Source organism: Lottia gigantea (genome assembly GCF_000327385.1).
Source record: "Lottia gigantea unplaced genomic scaffold LOTGIsca_276, whole genome shotgun sequence".
Taxonomy (NCBI): domain Eukaryota; kingdom Metazoa; phylum Mollusca; class Gastropoda; family Lottiidae; genus Lottia; species Lottia gigantea.
The window spans coordinates 86,465-98,095 of NW_008708881.1; the positions used below are offsets into that span (position 1 = coordinate 86,465).

At 32.3% G+C, this 11,631-nt stretch overlaps 1 protein-coding gene across 1 annotated transcript in view; it reads right to left on the minus strand.

Moving 5' to 3' along the window:
* The window catches only part of LOTGIDRAFT_227373 (hypothetical protein), a 26,757-nt gene extending 15,973 nt beyond the window's left edge, over window positions 1–10,784 (minus strand). Inside the window, exons 1-6 of the mRNA XM_009056428.1 lie at window positions 10,497–10,784; window positions 7,949–8,046; window positions 7,575–7,678; window positions 6,807–6,999; window positions 6,380–6,439; window positions 4,990–5,120 (exon numbers count right to left, since the gene is read on the minus strand). Of these exons, the coding sequence (XP_009054676.1) occupies window positions 4,990–5,120; window positions 6,380–6,439; window positions 6,807–6,999; window positions 7,575–7,678; window positions 7,949–8,046; window positions 10,497–10,536 (626 nt within the window). The 5' untranslated portion in view covers window positions 10,537–10,784. The remainder of the gene's footprint in view (window positions 1–4,989; window positions 5,121–6,379; window positions 6,440–6,806; window positions 7,000–7,574; window positions 7,679–7,948; window positions 8,047–10,496) is intronic.
* Between the last annotated feature and the right edge of the window lie 847 nt (window positions 10,785–11,631).

The following is an 11,631-nucleotide window of genomic DNA, read 5'->3' on the forward strand; positions in this document are numbered from 1 at the left end:
AAAGATAAAAGTATGAATGGACATCGTAGATCAATAACCTTTGACCAAGATTATGCATGTAAATGGTCAAAATATCACAATTTTATCAATTGTAAATCCTATTCCCTTTTTTAAAGTAAAAGGCCTAAACAAAATGTAACTCTATCAATTATTGTCCCAAATAGTGCTTTAATTTTTTGTAAAATTTCGATGGTGAAAAATGCAAACTTTTAGAGTTATAACAATTTGAATTATTTATGGTAAAGATAAAAGTAACCCGGATTTGCCACGCCCACTGCAAAAATTTTGTGTTGTCTGTAATAATGTGTACAATGTCAAATAATGTTCAAAATTTCAAGTGTTTACAATCATTAGATCATGAGATATTTGTAATTAAAAGTTTTTTTAAGGCAACGGTGACTGTCGCTGGATTATAGAAACCGTTAAAATTACGCAAAGTTACTATAGAAGTCAATACAAAATTTTCAAATTCTAAAAAGCGCAATTTTAATTAAAATACCAAGTGTTATATATCATTTGAAAGAATAGATTGCGTGTAATAAGGACAAAAGATAAATTTTCGCTTATGTAAATTAGGTCACGTGATAGACCTTTTTTTTAAGTTAAAAATCGCGATTTTCAATTGGCTGTAGAACCGGAAGTTAACGGAGCACGACAAAAGTGAAAATATTATCGGATATATCTCGTAATGGGCAACTACCTTTGTTCAGGTCAAAAGGTCAACAAAGGTTAAATAAAAGTAATATGAGCCTTTGAAGTTTCGAAAATTTGACCATGCAAAGGTCAAGGTCATTTACGTTAAAGTTCAAAAATAAAAATTTTTAAAATTGTTAAACCTGTTCCCTTTTTTAAAGTGAAAAACGCAAACAACTGTAATCTTATCACAAATTGTCCTCAGCAGTGATCTACTTTCATGCAAAATTTCTAGGATGACAATTGCAAACTTTGCGAGTTATGACAATTGCAAATATTTCAGGTAAAGGTAAATGCCCACCGGATGTGCCACGCCCACTTCAAAAATTTTAATTTGTCTGTGATGATGTCTACATTGTTAAATAATGTTCAAAATTTCAAGTCTTTACAATCATTAGATCACGAGATATTCGTAGTTAAACTTTTTTTAGGGCAACGGTGACTGTCAGTAAATTATAGACACCGTGATTTTACGCACAGTTACTATAGAAGTCAGTACAAAATTTTCAATTTTTAAAACGCGCAATTTTGATCAAAATATCAAGTGTGATATATATGCACTCTAAGAATATATAAGAAATTTTGTTATATGTTAATTAGGTCACGTGACAGAGCTCTTCAAAGTTAAAAATCGCGATTTTCAAATTGCTGTAGAACCGGAAGTTAACAATGCACAACAAAAGTGAAGATATTATCGGATATATCTCATAAGGGGCAACAACTTTTGTTCAGGTCAAAAGTTCAACAAATGTCAAATAAAAGTAATATGAGCCTTTGAAGTTTCGAAAATTGCTGTTTTCGGACGTCTGCAAAACCGGAAGTATATATCGGACAGCAAAGATCAAAGTAAGAATGGTCATCCTTAGTCAATGACCTTTGACCATGCAAAGGTCAAGGTCATTCATGTTAAAGATCAAAAATGAAAATTTATAAAATTGTTAAACCTATTCCCTTTTTTAAAGTAAAGAATGCAAACAACTGTAATCTTATCACAAATTGTTCTAAGCAGTGATCTATTTTCATGCAAAATTTCTAGGGTGACAATTGAAAACTATGAGAGTTATAACAATTGCAAATATTTCAGGTAAAGGTAAATGCACACCGGATGTGCCACGCCGACTTCAAAAATTTTAATTTGTCTGTGATGATGTGTGCAATGTTAAATAATGTTCAAAATTTCAAGTCTTTACAATCATTAGAACATGAGAACTTTTTTTTAGGGCAACGGTGACTGTCGGTAAATTATAGACACCGTGATTTTACGCACAGTTACTATAGAAGTCAGTACAAAATTTTCGATTTTTAAAACGCGCAATTTTGATCAAAATATCAAGTGTGATATATCACCAAAAAGGAGATTTTATGCACTCAAAGAATATATAATAATTTTTGTCGTATGTTAATTAGGTCATGTGACAGAGCTCTTCAAAGTTAAAAATCGTGATTTTCCAATGGCTGTAGAACCGGAAGTTAACGATGCACAACAAAAGTGAGGATATCATCGGATATATCTCGTCAGGGGCAACAACTTTTGTTCAGGTCACAAGGTCACCAAAGGTCAAAGTCACTAGATATGAGCCTTAATATTTTTGACAATTATTGAAAACATAAAACCGGAAATAAAAAAAATACGAATCCAAAATTCAAAAATCGGCTTCCTAAGTTTTGTTAGCAATCGATTGCAGATTCTTTAGACACCAGAATCACACAAATCAGATTTACCCCTGAAGCTTAATATCGATTTTTACAAAAATTGGTCACATCAAGATGGCGTCTAACACGTTACTTCCGGTTCAAATTTTTTCATTCCAAAATTGTTATAGGGACAATTTTAACTAATTTCAAAAAGAATTTTTCAAATACCTACAAAATTCCGGAAGTTGAAATTTCAAGTTCAGAGGCGAATGACGTCAAAACCGGAAGTGATATCGAAATTTTGAAAATAGATTTTTGTCAGGAATCAAAATGCTTATCTACTATTAAATTTTTAAATAAAATTGTAGAAGTTGAAAAAAACGCTAAAATTAAAACAAAAAAAGTCAGCGACAAAAGTCTAAATCTGAAATTTTATAAAGTGCTATCTTTTAGTCATTGGTTTAAAGTAATGAACAAAACAAAAGTTACGGTCAAAATAGATGCAGAATTAGAGCAGTAATTCGAAATACGTAATGAATGGTTAACGTCATACGTCATTTCCGGTTGGAAGAAAATGCGTCCGTTTACATTTAAACAGTAGACACGCAAAGAACGAAGAACGAAGAACGCACTGCAATGAAACGTTTATGATTATAAATTGATTGAATTATTATAATCCTACTTGCTCTTATCTATGTCATTTTGTCAGATTAAACAGACTGTGCTAATGAAACGCCTCTAGAGCCGTATACCTTTCGAGGTCTTGCACCATGTATCTATTATACTTACCTTCTCGACCTTGAGCCATGTACCTGTTTTGCTTTCCTTCCTGCATATTAAAACTTGAACCATGTACCTGTTGTACTTACCAATCTGGGCCTTGAACCATGAAATGTGCCAGTTACTTTGAACAAGTTAGGACGTACCTCGTCTTTCATGCACATATTTAAGAAATAAAAAGACGTATATCCTATTTATAGCGACAATAAAATAAAAACTTACTATTTTAAATCAAAAAGTTCTTAGACAACCGAAAAATTCAAATTGATGAATATTTTGTTGAGATACAATGCTGTTTAGAATGTATCTGCAAAAGGATGTATATCTCAAAATATCAGACTTTTGTAACAAAAATGACGTATGTCTGGCGCGCGCATGATCTGACTTAACATACTTTTTGATTTTTAATTCATTAAGTCAAGTTTGAAAAGATGAGCACTCGGTACAATTTTGGTAAAAATTCAATTAATTTTGAGTCTTTGGGGAGTTTTTTGCATTTCCTGAAAAATTTGAAAATTCGGATATACGACCTTTTGATATCCCACCGACGACATGTATGTAATAAAGATAGCTTGCCAGGCAAGGTAATATACGCCCACTGGCAGCTTTTGAACATAAATATTTAGCAGTACAGTAACAATCACCAGTATGAAATATTCAACCTTAAGTCTACACTTCTTTTGAACTCTTTAGCACAATACTGAATAATATTGAGTATGAGTTATTGCCCTAGTTCTTGAAAACGTGTTCAATCTTTAGCTCGTGATAACTTTAGAAGGCAAATATTCAATCTTCAGGACTGAATAATAAAACCAAGTTTTGTCAAAATCCAGAAAGAATCATGCCTTTTAGTGTTTCAGAGCTAAATTTGAAAGCGCTTTCAAGAACAAGGGCAATAACTCATACTAAATAAATTTTCGATTTTTCTGATTTTCAATACGGTTTATCCATGGGTGATAACCAACATGCCAAGTCATGCCAAGTTTCGTCAAAATCCGTCAAGAATTGTGCCTTCTAGAGTGTTTAAGAACTAAAAATTGAACGCGTTTTCAAGAACAAGGGCAATAACTAATACTAAATATTTTTCAATTTTTCTGATTTTCGATAGGCTTTATCCTTGGGTGATTACAAACACTCACACCAAGTTTTGTCAAAATCCATCAAGAATTATGCCTTCTAGAGAGTTTACAAGCTAAAATTGAACGCGTTTTCAAGAACAAGGGCAATAACTCATACTAAATAGTTTTCAATTTTTCTGATTTTCGATAGGTTTATCCTTGAGCGATAACGAACACTCATTCCAAGTTTCATCAAAATCCGTCATGAATTGCACCTTCTACGAGCGTTTCAAGAACAAGGGCAATAACTCATACTAAATATTTTTCAATTTTTCTGATTTTCGATAAGGTTTATCCTTGGGTGATTACAAACAACCATACTAAGTTTCATCGAAATCAGTCAAGAATTGTGCCTTGTAGGGTGTTTACGAGCAATTGTGGACGGACGGACAGAATGAGGTGACGGCAATATACGCCCCCCATTTCATGTGGGCGTATAAAAATTAATACAGTATTAACCTGAATCTTAATGGTGCATTCAGTAAAAATGTAAAACTAGAAAACAGTAGAAAATAAAACAGCCAGAGATTTCACGGAGTACTGAATTTACAGAGGAATCATTTATTAGTCAATGAGATGAAAAAAGAACCATACCATTATCTAGGCATTGTTATATTACCTGAATCAAATAATCAACAAGCAGATCACATTTATTTTCCTCTGAAATGATCTATTTAATGGGAGTAAAAGTAAAAAAACAAGCTCAATGTTTACCAAATTCTTTCAAGATATGTGATGGCAACGAATGAACACTGGGACTCACTTATAATTTTCTTCTAAATTCTTTTTAAAGGCTACTTCTAGAGTTTGTATTATTTGTGGTGAAAAGAGGTAAATACCACAGTTGATCAAGGTACTAACAAACGTTTCTGGTTTCTCAACATAATGTAGTACCTACAATTACAAATGATTTACTATTACAAAATAAATATTAGGATGAATTCCAAGATATCATTAACTGAGCATTTGGGATTGGATTAACATAGATAGATAAGGTAAGCATTTATAGTTCTCCTACACTGTATGACATAACTTAGAGGTCATGTGAGATACGGCACAAGCTCCCAGAAGAAACATAACTGAACTCCTCATGTCAAGACTAGAAAAGGTCGTCGCTGACAATTTAGTCAAACTTACACATATTCACCAAAATTCATGGTGAATTTTTTGATATTATAACAAACTATTGTGTATATTTATGATTCATTAAGAATCCAACATCATTTATAAGCCTAGAAGATCTGTTGAGTTGCCTATATAAAGTAAAAAAAAAACCAACGAAGATTCAATATGGCTTCTTCTTCACCGACACCAAAAACTGTCCATTATATTTTCAAGGGAATTAAAGGTAAAGTGTTTAGATGGTTCGACTAATCACTCAATGGAATAAGAATATTTTGAGAAAATGGAAAAGAATATAATATGTAATATTACTTTGTAGCTCTTCAAAAATATGGTAATATTTAGTTCTTTAAGGCAGTGGTCAGAAGATGACTTTGGAACAACAAAAGGGAATTGGGCAAAAAATATTCATCCAAACCTGTGTAAACAACAGGACCTACTTCTTTCGATGTTGGAATGTTAAATCCAACATTTAGGAATTGTGAAAGGAATAGATGAATGTCATATCATTGTACACTATTGTTCTGCCTTCAGCACAACATTTCTTCTTTGTTCTTAAATATCTAATTCTAGAAGCAACAGCGTCATTATACATTGAATTTTTCTCTTTCTTTTGGACAGATAATTGCTATAACTTTTTGGATAATTTAACAGAATGGCAGATAGAGAGGAAATGACAGTACCAATCCTAGAATATTTCAGAATATTCAGATTGACAAATGTTCTTATTCCATTGAGTGATTAGTCAAACCCTCTAAAAGCTTTACCTTTAATACCCTTGAAAATATAATGGACCGGTTGTGTATATGTTTTGACAGTACGTGGATGAGCAAAAATATCTGTGTTTGACTACATTTATCATTTCCTTACCGGGCTAACATTTCAGCATCACTTTTCAGAATGCAATATTTTATCTATGACACATTTAGATTTTTTTTCCTTTATGATTAGGTGGAAATTTAACCAAATAATAAGCAATACAGTGGTGGTAACAGAAACTTGCACATCTCCAAAAAATATAAAACAGTCACCTCATGAGTATCTTGATCTTCTACAATACAGCCATAAGTTAATGATTGTTGTCTTGTTGCCTGTAATAAACAAACAATATTTAATTCTTAAACAATGAATATTTAGAAAGATTATCTCTTCACCATTATGTAACTTTACTTGCAAGATAGAAGTCTCATAACATTAACATTGGAAGTTATTAGAACTCTGAACAAGGTGCAGACACCATACAATCACATAAGTAATGTTATATTTTAATATTTCTATATCCTTCCACTATTGATGTATATTGAGCACTGTTTTAATTGTGGAAATATTTTGTTATTGTGTATCCTCAAAATTTATATGATGGCGGTTGCTGTATATATATCCTTGAGATTTACACTGAGTCTTTTATGATAACTCTGGTGTAGACAATAAACAGCTATTAAAAAATGTGGGACTTACCTCTGTGGCTAATACAGTACCATAGGAACCATCTGGTCTTCTCTTGTGAAAATCTAACATATCTTGTAGGGGAAAATCACCACATACATCAGAATTTAATACAAAGAAATATTCAGGATTCCCTGTGAGAATTTGATCTCGGAAATGATAAATACCACCCGCTGTTCCTAGAGCTGTATATTCCTGTAAATATCTGCAAGATAAATGACACATGAGTTGTTTCATTATGTGTATATGAAAATACTTCCTGACTCTTATTCAATGCAAATTATATCCATACCAAGAATTCAAGATCAAGATAGAAGCCAAGCAGTGCCGTAGAAACAACTGTTGAGGCTAAATTCTAAATGTGGCTCTGTGGAGGCGGTATAGTCGCAGGCCTCTGAGGGTTTGAGAGGGTTCTTTTCAAAAAATTGAATTGATTTTGTGACTATGACACACATATTTTGGAGTAAAAATGTTTATATTTATAAACGTAGAAATAAAGTCTTGATACAAATGAAGGTGCCAACTATATTTTTAGGATGGCAAATGCCCACCACTGGCTTTTCCACTGTAGCCAAGTAATAATCTTGGAGGATTTCACTGAATTAGAAATAGTGAGCCATCTAAATCTTTACATGTAGATAGTGTTTTCATTAACATACTATACATTATTTAATATCTTTGGGTTTCGATGACAGAAGCACCAAATTCGAATTTTTAATTTCTATAGTATCAGGTCAAACGATTTCTTCATTTCTAGAAAAGTACCTACTCGACATTTACCTGATTTGTATTCTAAATTCTTTCTGTGAGGATGTTATGAATTTATTTAAAGCATCATTTGGCTGATAAAATCCAATGAGAATAATTTCTTTGATTTCCTTTACCTATAAATAAAACCATTGACAAGTTTCATAGACATTTTTTACTTCTATTATTTTTAAGATTGGTAATCAAGAATATCTTTTGAGCATAGAGAAATAAAACTTTAGCCAGACATTTCAGTGACTAACCCTTTTAATCCAATAGTGGTGACAGCTGCATCAATATCATTATCCAATGAAAATGTCATTACGTTTTATACTTTTTTATAAATACAAAATAAATATATAGAAATACAAATACAAGGTTTTAAATCTTTACTTTTTAAAATTTACCTTGGAACAAGCAGCAATATGATGATATATCATAGGATAACCAGCCACAGGAAATAATGGTTTAGGTATTTCTAATGATAGGGGACGAAATCTTGTTCCTGAAAATGAAGAGTTAAATCTGAATACCAGTAACAGTAAGCAACATTGCAAATATATCATTCAAGATAAAAGAATCGACTTGTTAGAAAAAATTATGCAACCTCCGAATTTGCAAGTTATCTGTACAACGTCGAACTGCAGAATATCTGTACGTCGACTTGCAGAATTTATCTTATCGTTTCAAAGCAATTTCAAATGTATTATTAAAGCAAAAAAAAAAATTGCTGAATATAGTTACTATTTCCAAATATCATAATTTTTTATTGACCAACTTTCCTTATAATCCCAAGCTGTAATCGGTAATGAATCTTTATATGCACGAATATAGGTTCAACTACTGTCATAGAGTTATATAATAAGGACTAAGTGTCCCCTACCCCCAACTTGGATTATAGACATAATTTTAGAAGGCTATTTGCTGACTAAAGATATAGACATGTGGAAGGGGAATTTAAAAAGATTGAATAAATAACTAAATAAATAATTGGTTTAACCGAAATAACTAATACGTTTAAACGAAATAATGTCATATATTTCGTTGAAACGAAATAATTATTTCATTTAAACGAAATAATTACTTTGTTTACATGAAATAAAAAATGTATTTCATTTACACGAAATAAAAATGTATTTCTTATAAACGAAATAATTGTTCGTTTAAAATATCTAATTATTTCGCTAAAACGAAATATTTAATAAAAGTACGGAAAATTGCACCGTAGAGTTACATAGAGAAGGACCTCTATATTTTAGACTGTTTTTAATGAGATGATTTTTAGGTTTTGGTATTTTGGTATTAAGTTAATTGATGAGTATTGTGCATTTTTATATATTAATAAAGTATCAAGATATGGGGGACATTTTTGACATAAATAAAAAGAAATATTATATTCATTTAGAGTTCATTCTGAAAAATGGTATTAAGTGTTAATTTTTCTTGAAGGAGAGAATATTAACTAAATCAAAAGCTAAGTTAAGACTTATGTAAGGATTAATGAATGTTTTCAGTGATATTAGTAAGTGAAGTCTGATGGATTGGTCCGAAAACTTGAATGATTGGAGTATAGTAAATTATTTTGTATGAGAAAGTCATTTAAACAAGAGTAAACATGTCTTTCAAAAAGTGTTGATACTATAGGGAGTATTAACTGTGTTCAACTGTGTTTCCACAGGTTAAAAACCAGCTTTAATCTAGCCTTCTTGTGTTTCCACTGGGCAAATTGCCAAACTGTTACAGTTCGGGAACCAAAAACCTCTCTTTATGCATTAGGCAATTTAGTTTCAAGCAAGGTAAAATGTATTACAGTCAAGTAACCTAATTTTGTGGAAACCTATTATTCGTGGATTTCCAGAAATGTTTAATAATTTACATGAGCGACCTTGCGCGACCTCCGCATTAGTTTGTTTTGATAAACATGGGTTTTCTCTACAATATCAGCCAGTAGAATGAATTCAGTAATTTCAATCAAGGTATAATGTATTAATGTATACTTTGACAAATACAAAATGGCGGATTTCAGTTATTACCAAACGTCACCATTTTTTATCGGCCGAATTTCCTTATAATCCCAAGCGGTAATCGGAATTCCAAGTGTCGTCTGCTAGAGTGTAGTCCAACGAATGAAGTCATGTGATCAACTAGCGGATTCCGTGTCAGCAGAAAATTTCTATGGAACACAAAGTGGACCATATTCTTATGTTGTTTCAGTGACTTTTAGCAATAAATCATGCTACGTATCTTATTTTGTCAGTCACTATTTTTTTTATAAATCACGGTTCTTTGAAGGAATTGTCACTAGTTATAATGAATGGATATTAAAGATAAATACTAAGAGAAGTTAATTATACCACCTGGCATCCATACAACGTGTTTTTCTAGACTTATCTATAGATCAAACATTGTACACGAAAATAGGTGACGCATTCTGCAGCCGTTGCCGAGTTGGTTGCTCATGAAATATGGGTCAAAGTGAAGGATTCATAAAGAAAATCGAAATAAACAAATTTTAATTATTTTGTAGAATATCTTAGGAAACATCTAAGACATAAAAAACAATTTTCATTTTTTTAACTTTGACAAAATTCGGTGTTGAATCCTTACATCCATGAAAATAGGTTACACCACTGTCTGTGTGTAATGTATACTTTGACATAAACAAAATGGCTGATTTACCAATTTTAAATATTTTGTAGAATATCTGAGCAAACATCTAAGACATAAAAAAAAATTTCTGTATCTTGATTGGGATTGGCTCACAGCTTAATACATTTAGCATAATACATTTGAAATCTCATCACTTATGTTTAAAATATGAGTTAATCTCTACTGGGCTAGGCTGGGCATTCTCTCTTATAAGTTTATTACAATGATGACTGAAAATTAGGGTGAGGTGCAAGGTGTCAGTAGTCAAAACACTCAGTTGACAACCTAAATATTCATCAAACTTACCCTTCAAAGGACCACCAATTAGAATTAATGCTTTGATCATCTTGATTCTGTGACAATTGACGAAATAAAAGACCACGTCGACAATACAACTGTACACAAACGAGACAGAAAGATGCAGACTTAAGAAGATAGAGCTACAGCTGTCCTTATGACCATATTTTCGTATTTCATTATTTATGTTTTCACCTGCTTATTTTTTTTTTTTGTAAAACTTGTAGAAATATTGATTAATCAACATTTATTTTGTTGGCTGATAGGACCCTATATTTGTTCCATAGTGAAAACCACCCGGAACTGACTGAAACTGAGCTGCGCAGGTTTGTCTGCAACTCTTGTAGTTTCTAGTGAAACAGACCACAATGATCTCAATGATCCGTTCTCCGGCAATTACCTATACAATTATCCCTCCGCGTGTAAATCTCACAACATTTCACAAACTCCGAAAGAAAATGCAATTTTGAACATCAAATTCCAAATCTAAACAGAAAGATAGTCAACAATAGGCATTCAATAACTTCAAAAAAGAAGAAGAAAAAGAGCAATGCTAAAAGAGCAATGCTAAAAATAGCACGGACTACATTCGTATACAATTAAGATATAGATGTATTTGCCTGTGCGCACTTTTTGTGCAGTCAGTCTCTTTGATTTTTGAACTGCCAACGGCCATTTTTTGCTGTAATCGTTTTGACTTGGCTTTTATGTGTTTTTCCAACTCCTTGGGGCCTAAGCTGCCGGAAGAGACCCAACACTTGGGCATTGTTAGGTTTTTTAGCAAAGTTAGGTCCCCTGGCAGTTTCGGCCAATGTGGCCTATAGAGCGAAAAATCGCCCACATTTCCTACCTTTATTCCTCACCTATGGCAGATAATTGAGTTCTGTTTTTTCTCAGATGCCCAGATAGCCGATGTGCATATGGCCAGCAAAATTCAGCTTCCTAGCTTTGTAAGTTGGGAAGATATAGATGTATTTGCCTGTGCGCACTTTTTGTGCAGTCAGTCTCTTTGATTTTTGAACTGCCAACGGCCATTTTTTGCTGTAATCGTTTTGACTTGGCTTTTATGTGTTTTTCCAACTCCTTGGGGCCTAAGCTGCCGGAAGAGACCCAACACTTGGGCATTGTTAGGTTTTTTAGCAAA